This window comes from Daucus carota, chromosome 6 (assembly GCF_001625215.2).
Source record: "Daucus carota subsp. sativus chromosome 6, DH1 v3.0, whole genome shotgun sequence".
Taxonomy (NCBI): Eukaryota; Viridiplantae; Streptophyta; class Magnoliopsida; order Apiales; family Apiaceae; genus Daucus; species Daucus carota.
In genome coordinates this window covers 5,626,414-5,645,150 of record NC_030386.2, presented here as the reverse complement: position 1 = coordinate 5,645,150, position 18,737 = coordinate 5,626,414, and the positions used below count along the sequence as shown (strand labels likewise).

The window sequence follows — 18,737 nt, the reverse complement described above, 5'->3', positions numbered from 1 at the left end:
TTTGTCTAAACTTTTCTATTTCGTCTTGACTATGTGGTTTATTTTGCCAAAACAATGTTGGCATTTAATTTGCTACGACAATGTTGAATTTTATTTTGTAAACAGAGCATGTACACTGGAAAGAACGTACTGGTGTACTTTGTTGTTTTACCAGATTCTGGAAAAAAATGTTGTCTGGGTGGCTAATAGAGATAATCCTGTGAAAAACACTTCTGGTGTTCCGTCTATAGATGGAACAGGACAGCTTGTTCTATTTTACAACAAGTTTTAATCTGGTCAAGTAGTGTTTCAGGATCCGGAGATAGCCGGTTCTCAGCTAAGATACTGAATACGTGAAATTTTGTTTTGTTCAAGGATGAATACAGCGAAAAGAATGTCATCTGGCAAGGATTTGACCATCCGACGAATACACATCTTCCAGGAATGAGGATAGGGTGGAACAAAAAGACCGTAGAAAATAATCCCCAAGTGTTCATTTACAGTGGTGCTGAAAGGTTGATGCGAATGGGACCCTGGAATGGCGTTACCTTTAGTGGTTATCCAGAATTTACAGTAAGTGGTGCTGATCAAGTCTCCAAGCTGATATATACTGACAATGAAGAAGAGATCTTTTGGTACTATACTATAAATAATCCTGCAAATATTTCAATATTTGTACTGAATGAGACAAGAGGCCTAGCGCAAAGGTTTAATTGGGATCCAGTCACGCAAAAATGGTATCCATTCTGGACAGGGTCAGAAGATTCCTGTGACTTTTATAGGCATTTTGGTGCATTCAGTACTTGCAATCCGGCCGATGTTGGTGCTCAAGGTTGTGAGTGTCTTCCAGGATACAAGTCCCAAGGAAATCCTCTGCGAGATAAATATCAGTGTCTGAGGCATTCTGAGGCCCTTGTGTGTGGAAAGGGGAGGGGTTCGTGGAGGTCTCAGGAGTAAAGGTTTCAAACACCAGCACCGCACATTTGGTCTCAGATATTACACTTAAATAGTTGAAACAAAACAAGAGAAGAAGCTCTGTGTCCTGGATTGTGAGAAAAAGGCCGTAGCCATGTATGTGTAAATAAAATAAGTCGTAGCTTTATCTATACAAAAACAAAAGTCTGTTGTGTATTCTATTTTCAATATCAAAGTTATAGATTGCATGGTACTTACTGTTAAGCTAATATTATATATATTGGCATGTATAAAGGAATAATCCACACTACTATGCTACATCAGCATTTCTGTCAACTCTGCCGTTCGGTTTTTTTTATAAGTTAACGAAGTGATATATAGCAGTATTATAGTGGTTTAAATGAGTCGCCGTGGAGATCGGGTAGCTATTTGATATATTTTGTTGAGTGCGGTGGGCAATTTGATATAAAACCCTAAAAAAAAGACAGTGGAGTAAAAGTAGCGTGAAAAGCGAAGAAAAGTGAACAAGTAGTGAGACTTATTGACAATTTTCGGTAAGTTTTGAAGTGTAAATAATTGTACGAAACATCGCAAAAACGAAAGTGTAAATAAATGGTTAGGACATAGTGAGTAATTTTTAATTATTTTATAATTTTTATATGAATAAATTTTAATTAAAAAATATTTTTTTTATAATTTACCGATTTTTTGCGGACATTTGATCGGTTTTACCGATTTTCACTGATTTTTTTATTTAAAAATGATTTTTCATCCGATTAACGATTAATCCAGACGTATTCCGTCCGAACAACGATTAATCGCAGACTTTATAACACTGATTAAAAAAAGGAAATTTAATCGTAACTTGTCGAACTGATTAAATTTTTGATTAACTTGTCGAATTTGTCGATTTTGAGTCACATTTTGAGTAACGATTGTTATGTGCGCACAACGAGTGACGCTTGGAGCGCGTTCTCTATCGGAGTATCTTTCCAAGACACTTTGAATCACTCAAAATGACTAAGAGATGAATGAGATAATAGTATCCAACGTTGGTCTCTTAGAAGTTAGAAGTGGAAAAATGAGGAATGTGTTAGAAGTCCCAAATTGATATTGCAAAGGAGAGTAATTGGCTTTATACAACAAAACACTTATGGAGTGTTCACATGTGTTACCAACATACTGCTCCAATACCCACGCCTGAATCAGGGGATTCCGGAGGACCATTATGAGGCTTCGGGCTTTCCGTGTGTGTGTCCTGTGGACACGAATGCAGTAAAATCTAATCTAGGCCCGAATAATCACGAACTAGTTTTGTTGATTTTTATTTTTCACTTGGTTTGTGCTCAATTAAATTGATAGAAACTAATTCTGATTTGATTTCGGATTAATTGTTTGGTTTAAATTAATTCATTTTGATTACGAATTTAATTCGTAAACGCCTCGATTAATTAACGCGTTTAATTAATTACGAGGAGTAGCGCACAAGTCTTCCAGCGTCTCTATATAATACGATATTATAGAGTCATTAGGATTATCGAAAAATAATACAGCCACACATCAAAAAATCCTACTCTTCCTGCCTCTCATCTTCTCGTTCTTTGTTAGTGATAGTTCCTAACCTGTTCACGCTCGCTGCAGGTGCTGCACAGCATCGTAATCCGTTTTATCATGGGAAGCTTTCGTTCCACACATACGGTGAGGAGGCGAATACGCTTTAAGGAGACAGTTTCGCACTGGACTCAGATTTTCGTTTATATCATTCGTTTAATCTGTCTCCTTTCATTCTTATTCTGTTACTTCGACTATACACACAAACACATATATTGTTTTGCACGAGTTGGACCATACTTTCTTCTGCAAATGCTTATAATAATATGCTCGATGTATTAACAGTTTTTCAGATTTTAAAAGGGAGAAATTATTTACCTTATTATAAAATGTCAAGCATGCCCTCCTTTTATATACCGTTTTATCATTTATGCACGTACGAGGTTACTTGATACATAATCAATAAATCGAGGATTAAATCAACTGAGTTAAAATATTGATGATAGATGAGTATATTTCGGTCTATCTTTTTTTTATAAATAAAAGATTTTACCAAAAAGCAAAATCAACTTTGGGAGCACTATCAATACCAATAGGAACAATAGCCTTTTTTTTTTTTTTTTTTTTGAAATAGGGGACGATAGCCTTAATAAGTTATTTGGGAATTTCAGTGTAAAAAAAAAATTGCAAACCTTTAAATTTTAATGGGGTTAATAGGCAAAAAGGTAACTGCACTCATGGCCAATTTGCAGTCGGGTCATTGAACTCAAAAAATTTGCAAACGGGTCACAGAGCTAAATTTAATTTGCAGTCAACTCACTGAACTAATAAAGTTTGCATTTAGGTCACTACGCCGTTAAGTATCGGTTGACTTTAACGGAATCCGTTAAAAAATATTGAAAAAACTCTGGAAAAAATATTAAAAATTTATTTTCTTAAAAATTCTGAAAACTTAAAAGAAAGTCTGAAAATTTTGAAAAAACTTTAAAAATATGAAACTTTTAAAAAATATGAAAGTTTATCGAATTTTAAAAAAATTTTGAAATTAAAAAAAATTCAGAATTTTTTCCAATATTTCAAATTTTATCGAAGTTTTAAATTTTCAAATTTTCAAGATTTTTTTGAAGTTTTTACATTTTTTCATATTTTTTAAAAAATTACATATTTTCGAAAGTTTTTTCAAAAATTTCAGATTTTTTTAAGTTTTCAATTTTTTTTATAAAAATCAAAATTTTATACTTTTTTTTCAAAGTTATTTTTAATTTTTCTAACGGATTCCGTTAAAGTCAACTGATACTTAACGACGCAGTGACCTAAATGCAGCATTTTATTGGTTCAGTGAGTTGACTGCAATTTAAATTTAGTTCTATGATCCGTTTGCAAACTTTTTGAGTTTAGTGACCCAATTGCAAGTTGGTCAAGAATTCAGTGATCATTTTGCCTATTAACTCAATTTTAATGTGCGGGAAGTACATCCATCTAGTTAGAGATTAGAGAAACAAGGGCAGCGGTCCACAGCCATTAATTGCTGTGGAGCAGTTAACCAACATATAGGCTTTGGGTCGTTTGATGAATATCTAAGCGATTAGGATCATACTAAAAGTTTAACATGTCTAGCGCTTTTTTAGCGCTGAACGGAGATTCTCATATCCAGCGCTAGTCGTCCAGCGCTTTCGTTGGAAATATTAAAGTTTTAATATAATCCTGGCGGACCGAGACCCGGACCCGAGAAACAATAGCAGTGTCGTAGTATATTATTTGTGGCCGAAACCATTTTGATATAAATTTTGGTGTCTAAACGTGTCGAGTCCGAGACCAACGAGTTGTTGAGCATATCTCTATGTCTCTGGATATGTAATCACACATTCACTTGAAAATTTTGTTTCAATGGCTATGTACATGAGCAGCAGTGCTTGCTTTCATGCTTTGAGTAGCCAAAGAAAATTTCACCAAAGAATCAGAGCAGTTGCTTCCGAAGAATACGCTGCTACCACCAGTACAGTGAACCAAGATAAAGTCAAGTTGGGTAATTCTGATTTGAAGGTCACAAAGCTTGGGATTGGTGCTTGGTCTTGGGGTGATACTAGCTACTGGAACAACTTTGAATGGGATGGTCTCTCTCTCTCTCGGCACCCCCTCTCCCCCTCCCCCTCCCCCTCTCCCCCTCTCCCTCTCTCCCCCCCCCCTCTCTCTCTCTCTCTCTCTCTCTCTCTCTCCCCCTCCCCCTCCCCCTCCCTCTCCCTCTCACCCTCTCCCTCTCCCTTTCTCGTTCACTCCTTTTTTTTTTTTTTAAATCACAGTGCTATATTTTAGTCTTTTTCAATTAATAATACCTTCTTTCTGTTTTATCCAGGTTAATTAACTTTGATATATGTTACCAACTTTCCATAGTGTTCAAATTCTTTCTTTTCTCGTTGCTGCAAATATTGGGCCTTCATCATTTAAACTTTAGAGCCATGGGTCGGAATAGTTCTGCTTGCTTAAAATGTGGATCATGCTTATGTGTTGGATCTGTTGATAACAATCAAAGTAGAGAGTGTAGTCTATGATTTCTTATAATATCTTCACATCGCAATAAGTTCAATGCATGAAGATCCAGCTTGTTCATGCCATAGTAGGAGTTATTACTGTTTTCCTCGTGGATTAAATATGGAAGTATCATCATACTTCTACTTAGGCATCGTAGGGTGAATGCCAGACATAAATAATGGGGTCATTAGGATTGAAAAAAAATGTTAAGCTCTAACTGTAATGGCTTAGATTCTATTTAAACATGACATCAATTTTTCGTGTGTGCTTAACGATATAATATAATATCATCCAAGTCTTGAAGGTAGATAAATGAAAAGTAAACCACCTAACAGAAAATGAAGGGTAAGAACTTGGAAGTAGTGTTTCCTTTGTCTCTTAACTATTCGAAATAGACAATATAAAAGTTTCAGACATAAAGGAGACATACACTTTTTACTATGATGGACAGTGTTTATTGTGTCTGAACTATTTTCATGCTTCTCTCTTTCTCCAAGTTTTCACACTTTTGGGAAGGAATGCCCTACATTAGAGCAAGTCCAACACTATGCTAAGAGGTTCCCTAAAAATATTATAAAATAATATGTCTTAGTGATTTAGCACAAGATTTAGTACATGAGCTCCAATAGTACTCCCTATATCCATTCCCTATTATTATAATAATATTAAAAAAGAGGGAAAGAGGAAAAAAGAGAGAGGGAAATGATGTGGAGGAGAGAGGGAAATGAATATTTTAATGATAAAAATAGTTTAGAAGTGGCTAGCATATTCTAAAAATAGGGAAGGGGAGGCTTGTGCTAGTGATTTAGCACATCACTAGCATAGTGTTGGAATACAATTTTATCCCATATTCCCTATTTTCGGATTTAAGACTTGATTTAGCACACCTATTGGACTTGCTCTTATTTTTTTCCTTTTTACTCTAAAATCAAACTTAAGCTGGGAGTGATGTTGGACATGCTAAAATACTTTCCTTTATTTTTGCAAGTAGCCTGTAATACTTTAGTTGCACGCTGCTTATTCCGTTCTTTCTTATTATGGCAGATAGAATGATGAAAGCAGCCAAAGCTGCTTTTGATGTCAGTGTGGATTCTGGTATTACGTTCTTTGATACTGCTGAAGTTTATGGATCAAGGGTGAGAAATGATTCTCCTTTTCTTTTGTTTTTTTCCTAATTACGGGTGAGAAATTTTCATGACAGTGCTTCTCGCATTTATACAATTTTCTATGTAAAAGGTCTCTGAAAATAAAATCTATTTATGTTCTGTGCTTTCAGTTCTCTTTTGGTGCAATAAATTCTGAAACATTGCTAGGAAGGTAATTCAAGAATTCTCTCACTTTTTTTGGATACCTGAAAACCTATAATTTAATTACGCTTGAACTCGCTTCGGTCTTTCCTTGTTTTATAAATTAATCATTCTGCTGAAGATTTATTAAGGAGAGGAAGGAACGGGATCCAGGAGTTGATGTAGCTGTTGCTACTAAATTTGCAGCATTGCCATGGAGACTTGGTCGTCAGAGTGTCCTAGCTGCTCTAAAAGATTCTCTCTCCAGGCTAGAGCTTTCTTCAGTGGAGCTCTATCAATTGCATTGGTTTGTACTCAATCTCCTCAGATAGACTATATATTAAACAGTAACTCATCCCAGTGTCTTTATTCTGATTTTCAGGCCAGGAATATGGGGAAATGAAGGTTATTTTCTATATGCTATTTAGCAATTATTTTAATGCAAAGACATGAATAGATATAAAGTGGCATATTATGTTGGAGTATGAACCTCAGGATATCTTGATGGTCTTGGAGATGCTGTGGAGCAGGGTCTTGTGAAGGCTGTTGGCGTATCGAACTATAGTGGTATATTATCCTTCAAACTGGAGATCTTTAGATAGCTCTCGTATTTTACTAGTCAGATCTACTTTGGTATCACCCTTGAGCATTTTTTCTTTACTGCTCTTGTCTCTACACGGCACAACTTATCCCATGGTATATTATGAAACGTGTGCTAAATACTTTCAAAATTAATGCTGAATCTAGAAAAGCGTCTTCGGGGTGCATATGAGCAGCTTAAAAAGAGAGGCATCCCACTTGCTTCCAATCAAGTAAATTACAGTCTCATATACAGGATACCAGAGGAGAATGGTGTGAAGGCTACCTGTGATGAACTTGGGGTCAGTTTAATTGCCTATTCACCTATTGCTCAAGGTGAAAAGTTAAACTACATACTTATGATATATGAATCGTTCATGCACAGACAATATATTCTTTTCAAGACTATTTATAGTATATTCATAGCCCTTCCTACCATGCAGGTGCGCTGACAGGAAAGTATACACCAGATAATCCTCCAAGTGGTCCCCGAGGAAGGATTTATACACCCGAATTTTTAACGAAGGTAAGATGATTTTAATGTATAAGAATATAGGCATCCAGCAGTCCAGCTTCCTAATTCAATGTCTGAGAGTATATTTGCGCTATGCAGCTCCAACCTCTAGTAAGCAGAATAAAGGAGATCGGGGAGAAATATAATAAGACCCCTACACAGGTTCCCTCTTGTGCCATTACTAACTATTACTATTACCATATCACAAAACTTCAGTTCAGCATATTTGTTATACTGTGATATATTAGAAGGGGAAAAATGCTTTAATTATAAAGTTGTTCAAATAATCATTTGAAACAACTGTGATGCCATTGGGTAGTAGCTCATTTTTTTGGGATACTCTTCCCATGTATTCATAAGAACTATTTTGGTGGTGTTATGAATAAAAATGCTTGACATGCTTGCTGATGTTAAATTGAATAAAATTTTGGCCCCAAAAATTTATTTTGCGTGAATCTATTGTGTAACACTGAGTTGAGTAGACATTTTAAATACTTTAACAGCTATTTCAATGGTATACACAAACAAAATCTTTCGTATCTTAAGTAATGTGCCAAATTTAATGTTAATACACACACACACACACACACACACACACACACACACACACACACACACATTCTGAGATAAAAATTTGCTAATAAATCGAATGCCCTCGACAGGTAGCCCTAAATTGGCTCATAGCCCAGGAGAATGTTATCCCTATTCCAGGGGCTAAAAACGCAGAGCAGGCGAAAGAGTTTGGTGGAGCACTCGGGTGGATACTCAACACAGAAGAGATTGATGAGCTTCGCGCATTGGCAACTGAAACAAAACCCGTGATAGGATTTCCAGTTGAGAAATTGTAGAACTTACCAGTTCTGCCTATATATACTGTACACATTTTCAGATACATGTATAGCGATGTATACAGGTAAAATGTAAAATTACATTGCACAATAGTGTTAGAATATAACAAGGTGAACCTGAAGATTTTGGCATCTTTCAAGTGCAGTTGGTACAAAAATATCATATAACGTGTACTTATTTCTGTATAAGAGACGCAATATTCGAAATAACCTCTTTTTTCCTTCTCGATGAGCGACTTTTTATTATTTTTAAATGCTAAAAGTTTAAATTTCAGGCAAAGTGTGCATTACACCAGTAAGGCCTCATTTGTTAACAAGTAAATGAGGATCTGAATGGCTTTTACTGGACAAGTCACTCGTTCAGATTGTTTAGGTTGTCTTTCTTCGTGCTGCATGACTCAATGGCTGTGGACGAGACATGTTAAATATAAATTTACAGGTAAACTTTTATAATCTGGGTGACTGAAACTTCTTGTTTGTAGTATCGTTCTTGCTGCAATATGAGTTTGTTATACTTTTCTGATTGAATTCTATGCAAGTTTTTCTTTTTAAAGATATAAAAAAGCATAGTTCTTATGTTGATATGTCTTGGTTTTTATCAATTGTATTGTAAGAGACTTGATTCTGCTAAAATTTTGATTTAAAAAAACAATGATTCATTTTGTTGCTTTTGCTTATGCCTCTTGTTATATGCAAAATTATGAAGATTAACTAAATGGGTCGGGCCCACAGAAGAAGGTCTATTTGGGCCAGGAGAGTCAAGATCAACACGATTTCGAAGTGACCCTGTCAAAAGATAGGGCGCGCCCTATCTTTTGGGCGCGCCCACTTGCTGAGGATAGTTTCGTACGCAGAGAATTATAAGGGCAGGAAGAGATACTTTTTGTTTAGGAGGACGCCCTTAAGTATAAGTAGATCCTACTGTTGAAATATGAAAGCCCTACCTTGTAGTCTGAGGGGTTGTCCCCCTTGGGAGGTAGAGGATGAAGAGAAGACACACCCTGAAGGGTCCTATCTCTGTAGTCTGGCGGGTTGTCCCTGTCGGGGAGTAGGGTAGTGCCCATGCATTTGGGGTAAGCTTTAGAGCTAGGCCTCATCGTATTGGGCTCCTTTCGGGAGGAAGATTCTAGAAGGGGAGGCCCAGCCCACATGGGTCTCTTAGGAGAAAGAACTACGTGCCGGCTTGATCCCCTATAAATAGGGGTACGTAGGCAGATTGTAGGCATCGACCATTCTTGAGAGCTATTCCAATTAGCAATCTTGAACCCTTTGCTTACAATTGCAGCCACCACTATAACAAACAACCAACCGCTTCCTACATTCTCGCCAACAAGAATCTTGATCCACGCCGCGAACCTCATCTTCGTTAACCTACCAGTTTTCTCCGTTAACAAATTGGCGCTAGAAGGAGGGGTAGTTCAAGATTTTCCATCAAGGAGAAAGATGTCGAACCACGGCGAGACGACGCCCGACGGGAACCAACCGCCCGATCCAAGATCAGGAGGAGGCAATAATACTCCCGTCGATTATACACCGGTCGGAAGCACTCCCCAGGAACAGGCAATTGTGATAACAGATGGAGACAACGTCAGTCTACGACGGACGATCGCCTAGTCGCCGGCAATCATGGTGAGTAACGATGAATTATCTGAGAAGTCTGTTCAAAAGAGAAGAAGACGGGATCGAAGGAGAAGTCCGTTACGAGGGAAAAGAAGACGGGTTCGATGGAGAAGTATGTTCAGAGAGGAAAGACGACGGTAAACATGGTTGTTTGTTATCGATATTGAACAAGGCAAGGTTGTGAGGGCGAAAGATGAAGGCAAGATCGGAGCGAAGGTTCCAGAGGTCAACACATGAGGGAAGCGTGATTTTCGGATCTGGAGACTTTTTAAGGGTTTCGAAAGGAAGCAAGTCCCATGGCTGACACAAGATATCGAGGAGCGCGCCTTCCCCTGACTGGGCGCGCCTTAAGGTAAACATTCTTCTTATTACTTGTATACGACATGTTGTGTTGATTGGATCCTTTGCAGGGAGGAAGAATGTTAGTATAAGCGCGCCTGCCCCTAACAGGGCGCGCCTTAAGGTAAACGTTCTCCTTGATACTTGTATACCGTATATTGTGTTGGTTCTATCCCTTGCAAGAAGGAATAATATATCGAGAAGCGCGCATCCCCCTGATAGGGCACGCCCTAAGGCACAGACTTGCTTCACTTCAATTTCATGGATGCTCAGATCAACAAACAACTCGAGAACAGACATCAGCAAATCATCTCGCTCCGACACCATCAGTTCTTCACGCCTCATCATCAGCAAGCTCTGACACTGTCAACTCTTCTAGCTTCTTCATCGGCCAATTCTCTCGCTCCATCATCAACTCATGCTCCATCATCAAATCTTGCCACGTCGAATCTCCTTGCTCCGCCGCCAAGCGACCTCATAGCTACAGGAGGAATCCCATCTACAACGCATGTCCAACCTAATATCCAGAACATTCAGGGATCGGTGATGTCAATATCAACAACCTTAGGAAAATCTTGGCACACTTCGAAGGAGATCAGACGTCACTTCTAAGTCAGGCCTTCTTACCATTCTCCGCTGAAGTAATCGAAGCTCCTCTACCCACCAACTACAGAAACACGACACCATATCCTAAATTTCATGGCAACTCCGATGTTGTTGAGTTTCTTGGCAGGTTCAATGTCGAGATGGGGGTCTACCAGATACCCGATCTTGTTCGATGTCGACTTCCCGCAGCCACTTCCAGAAATAGCGCTTATCAATGGTTCCTCACTCAGTTCCAGGCCACGGTCAAATACGCTCCACCTGTCACGACTTTGGCTAACATCAAACAATAGGAAAGAGAGACTCTTCATGAACAAATCTTTGAAGTCAACCACAACAAAGGATTTTTCCGAGGACCAGTACCATTGTCTTCTTGGTAGACGAGAGAAGTTCATGAAGAAATATATGACAATCACTCGGGGGGTAGTTTGTTAGGTCCGTATATAGGGATAATTAAGCTAGAAGGGGGGGTTGAATAGCTTAATCACCAGTTTAAAAACTTTATGGCGTTTTAAAAAGTTTATCCCCTTTTTAAAAGCTTGTATCTAGAGTAATGGCAGTTGTAAATGCGGAAGCAAAAAGCAAAGAAAGAAAAATACCACACGAGGGATTTTATCCTGGTTCGCGGTGGCTAACTCAACCGATGGAGTCCACTCACCCCTAGTCCAGTCCCCGAGCTCCTCCCCGGACTCGAGATTTTCTCTACTAAAAAGATACTCCTTTAAAGTAGGCGGAGAAGCCTTTACAAATATATATCTTGGAGCGTAACTTCCCGTTACCTCCTCACTATAAATGTAAAAACACCTACAAAGCTTGTCTCGGAACGTAACTCCCCGTTACTTCCTCAAAGTCGATGTAGAACCTTGTGTAGTCTTTGTACTTCTACACCTTTTGCCGGTCTCGGGTCTTAGGTGTTAGATCTCGGGTCTTTCCTCTTCTTCACGGTGCAATGACTATTAACTCCCCGTCAATACGTCAAGGACTTGGGTCTTAGAACGAAGATCACCTCACTTCACTTCACCTCACTGCAAAAGTTAGAACACAATATCTACGAAAATATGTCCTTGTTTTAATAAGATTTTAGTCCGCTAATTAAGTCCAATAATCACGGTCGGGTATAAGGTTTGTCAATTAAAACAAGTCCAACGGTGATTAGTCCAACAAGTGTCCAACAACAGTCCAACAATTTATATTGCGCGGAAAATATAAATAGTTGATTTTAAGTCGGATTGATTTTAATAACCTGAGCAAACCGCGTACGGGCAAGCTACGAGAGTTATATTAATTAGTGTGGAGTGATTTATAAATATAATACGCAGTCGATAATCACACTCACACACACGGGATCGGGAACCGCTAAACTCGTAAGGTTAGTATTTCCACGAAGCACAGCACATATGGAAACGTTCACCAAACGAGAAAGGGTATGTTGGGCGTAGGGATATAATCAGTTAAGCACAGATAACACGCACAACAATAACTAACTTATTACCTTTGGCCTTATATCCGGCTTTCCGTGCCAAGGCAAAGATCCCTCCAAAGTTTGGTGAGGAAATCTCAAAGGATACGAGTTAGGTTCCGGGACAAAACACACGCACAAATATATAACGAGTGGCTAACTCGTGTGTTTTGTAAACAAAGAGAGCTTTAAAGATGAAGAGAATATTTTTGTTCAAAAACCCTTTGTCAAAAATGGTCGGTTAAGACACGAGTAAAAACGAAGCTAATATAACCACTTACAAAAAGTTCGCCGGAAAAATTCGTCGGAGGTTCGACCGGATTTTGGCTTTGCACACGAACTTTGGAGAGCCCTTCGGGAGGACAACAAGAGTGGTATGAAAATGAGCTAGGCGAGATTTGGCTAGGTTGGGTGGAACGAAGCCTCGGGGTTTAAAACCTTGTGTATATAACGAAGTATATGAAGAATCGAAGGTTTTAAAGATGAAGTAAATATGGTGGGTGCTTGAATAAACTTTGGGAGAGTATTTTCACTTCAAAATCTCAGCATATATTTGGCTCTTAGCTTGAAGAAAATGGGTGGGGGGAGGCTTGGTATTTATAGGCAAATGGTGGGGGATGATGTCATGCATGACATAATTAAAGGATGAAGTCATCCATGACACAAGCAACTTGGCCACCAAGTACTTCCTTTATCCCATGTGCTCAATTAAGGAAGCAACCTAGCACCTTCCTTTTGAATTCTCAGCACTTTAAAAAGCTTCTAGAAGTTGCACGCAAATCGAGATAACGGTAATAAATCCGTTACACTTAAATAATGTGATTTTTCGAACGTGCGAAATAAATTCCAGAAAAATTATGATAAATCTTAGAATAATGGAAAATGGCACTCTGGAAATTTTGGTGATTTTTGGTCAACCCTAGCTTGGTCAAACGTTCAGCCGAAGTTCGGATAAATAGCCAGAAAACGCAGAAAAATGAAAGTTCTCGAAAAATTCCGAAACTTTTACCATGCATTAAGAATAATATATAACTGGCTAATCTCAAGTTTCAAGTCAATTTGGCAAGTGGAAGTATTTTATTTGGATTTAAAACGATTAAATCAGCCTTTCGGGTTTCTAATAAAATACGACAATTCTTTTGAAATATCCGAAGAGAGATTTAGGCCAAACTTAAAACTTGAATAAATACTTAAAATATATTCCCATAAAGATAAAATACTTTAGTGGGTTGAGAACTATTTTAAGGTATTTAAACCGATTTTCTAAGATTTAAACTGGTTTATGAAAAACCGAAACAATTCGTCTTTTAAATACTCGAGAAGACCTTTTGACGAATACTTTGATACCAAAATACTTAGAAATAAAATGTTCATGATAAATCATGATTTTGATATATTGAAAAGCCTTTCTAAGTATTGTGAATATTTTTCTCCGAAAAATAAAGAATTTGAGAGACTGGGAGAAAATATTCCAAAGGTATATTTAAAACGATATTAATATGGAGAAAATAAATCCTTTATTTAGAAAAGTTAAATCATTGAAGATCAAAGGATTTATGATTTTAAAAGATTTAAAATAATTTATTCCGAGAGAAGATAAAACATTTAAATATGGAATAAATTACTTTAAATTGAAATTTTTGTTTTAATGTCACATGAGTGGTCTAAAGAATATCACACAAGGATAATCCTTTTTCGAGCTTCATGTATTTTAATGTTGCAATAGGAAGATGAAGGACATCATATTTTACGATTCCTCAACACGCATATTGCGAAATAAATATATTCCTTTAAAAATAAATGTATTTTTAGTATGAAGGAATAAACAAGTATTTTAAAATGACTTGCCAAAAATAACTCTTAACCTTTGATTAATCAATTAAATCAATGACCTATTGGGAGGATTACTAGGTGAATTTAAATTTAATGTTTATCACAAATACCAAAACAAATATAAATAAATTTATATCGAAGATATCCTTTCAATCTTCCCCTTTTTGGTACTTGTCAAATAAACATAAAATTTAAATTTTAAAAGTGTGTGCTTCCCCTGCGTGTATGCATGAATAAAAACATTTTTATCTACACAAATAGGAGCAAGTAATCCTTCAAGGCATTTAGGACAATTTCTGAAAAAAAAACATTGATTAGTGCATTTAAAATAGATCGTTATTTTTGGAAGTATCAAAATTTTAAATTTTGAACGTTCAACATATCTTCTTTTTCTGTAATAATGTTGACGTTTTCTCTTCCCCTTTTATTTGATAAAGGTACCAAAAACATATCTTAAAACATCCGTCCCTTTGAAATAAGTCCCAAATATAAGTTTAAAACATATATTTGAATTTCCATGAACAAAGTTCCATGTAGTCCACATATTTACTGTAGTACCGTAGACCACGTATGTTCTGCAACTATAGAATGTCATAAAAACATTGCAAAATGTGTTATTTTGCAAATCATGTTCTATAAACATCATTATTTTGTTAAAAATTTTGACAATCCTAAACATTCTACAAGTTAAATAGTGAAAAACACATTATTCTGCAAAACATGTTAAGTTTGCAGAACATATCTACATATTACAGAACATATATGTTCTACTTGTCGAACATAAATGATTTTCAATATTTTTCATGAAATGATGATATTTATAGAATGTACTTCACAAAATAACAAATTTCATACATTTTGCAATGTTTTTATGCCATTTTATAGTTGCAGAACATACGTGGTCTACGGTACTACAGTAAATATGTGGACTACATAGAACTTAACTCGAATTTCCATAGGATAAAAGATTCTATGCATATGCTTGAAGTCATATGAGCTGACTGTATATTTGTTGGAATAATTCGAGGAGATTGCTGATTCGAAAAACAAAATATGAATAACGTATTCGAATTTCTTTTCCTTTTTCTTTTATTCGAATTAAAGATTCGAATCTCGAATTTTCAGAATATTCCAATGATCCTTTTTCTTGAACATATTCGAATTTGTATAAGGGATTCGACTTTCCTTTTCCGTTTTCTCTATTACGAATTTTCCTTTTCTTTTGGAAATCAATCGATTTTCGAATAATATTCAATATTTAAGATTGAGAGAATTTGAATTTTATATAATATTTCTCTATCAATCGAATTAAAAAATCCATCCATTATATTCCCACACGCATAAAGTAAATGTGTGTGCATGTGTAAAGTATAAATAACGAGACAGAATATATAAAGCAGGATTTTTAATATATAGTACCAAAATTAATTCTTCTAGATCAGTGTGGTTCACTGATTTAAGAAGAATAAATAACCTGCATGGGTTATATAGATACAATGCTCCACGAGCTGATAATATCCTGATACAGAAACAAAAGCAGACAGACAGAACTTTTCTTGAACCAACAGTACCAAAAGAGAGTCAACCAACAGTAACAAACATCCAGTCACCCAACAGCCACGTGCACATAACAACTTTAGGGAACATCAGTAACCACTCCAAGCTCAGATGAGAAATCAGTTATCTCAGGCAGGGACCCAGTATCATCTACAACAGTAGAGGCAATTAACTCTTTTTCCTTAATCATTTTATTAATCTCAGAGTTAACTTCCTCATAAGTAATTTCTTGTGCTACTCTTTTTCCCTTAGCCTTATCTAGCTCAGTAGTTACTTCCAAATATTTAGTCTTTAAATCCTTAATCTTATCATTTGAATCTTTTAGCATTATTTTAAGGATTTCATTTTCCCTCATGTAATCATGCGTGATTTCTTCCTTAGCTCTACCTACAGGAATGCTCCTATACGGTTTAATTTCCTCAAGTGGGACCTTAGGAACTACTATCTTTTCAACATTACAGTAGTCAATCCTATTAGCATGTCCCCTAGGCATAGGTATACTATACAGCTCAAAAACCGCAGTTAACAGCAACCCGTAAGGCATAAAATCCAATTGATAAGCCAGAAACATATGCAAGATAAGCACATAGATAATGTTGAACTCAACTTTGTTAGTAACTAACTGATACATCACTTTTAAATCAGCAAAGTCGAAATATTGATCATTATCCGGTTTCGGCAGAATATTAGCCCTAATAATCATAGCAAGTTGTTGATATTCGGGCAAAAAATGCTTAAAGGGTATCCCACAATCAGCAACACTTAGTCCAGTTGGCACAAGCTCCCCACAGAAAAAGCTAATAAATTTTTCAAATTCAGTTTGATTGAATTTAAATAATTCATAGATATTTGAGCATGTTTGGGGGAATAGTTCGGGACTAAGTTGTAAAGCCCTACACATAACATGAAAGTTCACGTGTATTTCTTGATTATTAACCACTGAACTTATATCAAATATCCCATTATCATCCTTTTTAGTTACCATATTAGCATAAAATTCACCCATTAAATGTGGATGGTAACTCTGTCCCCGATAAAAAATAATATTACCCCACTTACTATTCATCAGTATGTTGAAGGCAGGACACTGCTTAGGCACGTAAGCCATCATCCCGGGCTGGATAGCCTTCATCATTTTTCCTAATTTCCCAACGTTAGACAGATTCACCAAACGCGGCACCATGTGACTCAGATTATTTTTCCTCCTCTGATAGGTTAAGGTAGGGGCAGGAGGGTTAGGATAGTTGTGTTTGTGAGGTTTTTGGTTGGGGTAGTAGGGAAATGCAGGGGCTGGTGGAGTCCCGACATTATATCCCGTGGGATAAAAGTTGGGAAAAGGATGATTGTGTAGTGGATTAGGGTTAGTGATAGGGTGGTAGGGTTTGGCATTTGGGTTAAGGTGGTGGTTGGTTTTGTGTCTTTTAGGGTGTGAGGATTGGGTTTGGTGGTAGTTTCTGTTATGGTTAAGGGAATGAGGTTGAGGTTCAAGTAAATCAGGGTGGTAGACAGGGTCACGGTTAGGGTTAGGGTTGGAGAGTTGTTTAAACTCCATGGTTAGGGGAAAGGTGATAGTGATAGTGTATGGTTTTTGGTGTAAAGGTGAAAGTGATTGGGCAGTTGCCTTAAATAGGCAATAAATAAGGTGCTGTTTGGGTAAGGGAATAAGGGAATAAGTTGAAAAAGACACTGCCGAGTGTCTGTGAATGTGTGTGTTGGTTTAAATTTGTTCCTTTGTGTGTGTGGGGTCATATCCAAAAGTGAAGCATTAACTCTTCTTAAATGCTCCAACTGGCAAAGGACAAGGTGAGGTAAGCAAGAGATGCACAAAGGACATCTCTGGCAAGGTTCAGAGGAGAAACTTCTCCAAGTCAAGGCGCCACTTAGCCATTTTTAGTATTAAAAAATCTTCTGATTAAGTTTTTGAAAATCAATTGGACTGACTGATGTGATAAGCATCAAGACTTTTGAAAACTCCACTTTTGCACATAAGAATCGAAGCACATAATTCCAGTTTTTAAAAAATGTTAAACACTTGTCCATCCATTTTAATTAAAATCCGTTCGCTCAAATCTCTTGGGAAAACTCCTAAATCTATGTGGCCATGTTACACCCCAGTGTTCCAGATACTGGAAATCTCAGGGATTCCCAGCCAAGTCTTAGAGTGCTAGGCAAGTGTGTGTTTTGTGTATTTGATTTTAATCATGCATCGATTTATTAAGCCAGAATACACAAAGTTTTAACACATTCAGCTTGTCACAAAATTTTCATACAACCATTTTGAAATGCAATTAATACAAGTCAGAGATTTCATGCACCTTAGGGACAAGATTTTCAAAAATCACAGACTGACATTACAACTAGCAAGTTCAGGCAACAGATTAAGCAGAAATCGAAGATTTTCATTTTAACATGCAAGTTTAGTAGCCAATCCAGTTTTAACGAAATTCCAATTTCTTAATATATTGAGATTGGAAAGCTTAAGGCATATCTTGTTCGACATTTTGTAAAAACAGTTTATTCAATTTATCAAAATCAGTCGAATAGAGTTTTATGAAAAAGTCGAAAAAAAACGTTTAAGTTTTCATGAAATCGATTTTTCAAACAATAAAGCAGCATACAGCATAAATTCGAACAGTCCATCACAATTTTAAAAATATGCTTGTCATGCATAAATCCCAATAAAATCCATCCTTCCCGAAAATTCACCACCTGCAAAAACTCTCAACACATAAGTTAGATAGTGGACACTAGATTTTTAACCATTTTGAAACAGATTAAAAGGAATTAGTCGGTCATATCTAACTGTCTCATGCAAAATTTCATTTTATCAACGTTTTACAAAGAGTTTTCCAGAATTTTATCATATAGACCATGACAGCTTTCATAAATTTCTAACAAGCAAGATTCAAGAGACATGGCATAACAAATCATGGTTATCACAGATTTGAGTAACAGATTGAGCAGAAAATCCATGTTAATATGCAAAGATCGATATTATCACGATTCAATTTATCAGGTAGAAACCAATTGTCACACATAAACCCAAATTTACAGTTTCCAAAGTAGCAAATCTGCAGAATAGATAGTGGCACCCCTATGTTCTAAGCAAGTTTCAAACAGACAAA

The 18,737-nt window shown here is 36.6% G+C and overlaps 2 protein-coding genes and 1 long non-coding RNA gene across 3 annotated transcripts; 2 read left to right on the top strand and 1 right to left on the bottom strand.

The window, feature by feature from the left end:
* The first annotated feature begins 423 nt into the window (after positions 1-423).
* On the top strand, positions 424-936 carry LOC108225674 (G-type lectin S-receptor-like serine/threonine-protein kinase At1g11410). Its single transcript, XM_017400601.1, has one exon. It carries the CDS (start codon positions 424-426, stop codon positions 934-936), a length of 513 nt encoding a protein of 170 aa, XP_017256090.1.
* Positions 937-4,216: 3,280 nt separating this feature from the next.
* LOC108228026 (uncharacterized oxidoreductase At1g06690, chloroplastic) lies at positions 4,217-8,428 on the top strand. Its single transcript, XM_017403484.2, has 10 exons — positions 4,217-4,558; positions 6,019-6,110; positions 6,251-6,291; positions 6,403-6,567; positions 6,643-6,665; positions 6,756-6,827; positions 7,008-7,175; positions 7,283-7,365; positions 7,453-7,515; positions 8,016-8,428. Exons 1-10 carry the CDS (start codon positions 4,333-4,335, stop codon positions 8,199-8,201), a joined length of 1,119 nt encoding a protein of 372 aa, XP_017258973.1. The 5' UTR covers positions 4,217-4,332; the 3' UTR covers positions 8,202-8,428.
* Positions 8,429-11,349: 2,921 nt separating this feature from the next.
* On the bottom strand, positions 11,350-13,112 carry LOC135147128 (uncharacterized). The gene is made up of 2 exons (XR_010284638.1): positions 12,504-13,112; positions 11,350-11,788 (listed from the first exon to the last, which is right to left on the bottom strand). It is a non-coding gene; the product is annotated as an uncharacterized LOC135147128 (long non-coding RNA).
* Between the last annotated feature and the right edge of the window lie 5,625 nt (positions 13,113-18,737).

Coding starts and splice junctions, on each gene's coding strand:
- LOC108228026 (XM_017403484.2), top strand. CDS start 4,333: ATGGCTATGTACATGAGCAGCAGTGCTTGCTTTCATGCTTTGAGTAGC. Junction 6,292..6,402: donor TCTGAAACATTGCTAGGAAG/GTAATTCAAGAA, acceptor ATTCTGCTGAAG/ATTTATTAAGGAGAGGAAGG. Junction 6,828..7,007: donor TGGCGTATCGAACTATAGTG/GTATATTATCCT, acceptor TGCTGAATCTAG/AAAAGCGTCTTCGGGGTGCA.
- LOC108225674 (XM_017400601.1), top strand. CDS start 424: ATGAGGATAGGGTGGAACAAAAAGACCGTAGAAAATAATCCCCAAGTG.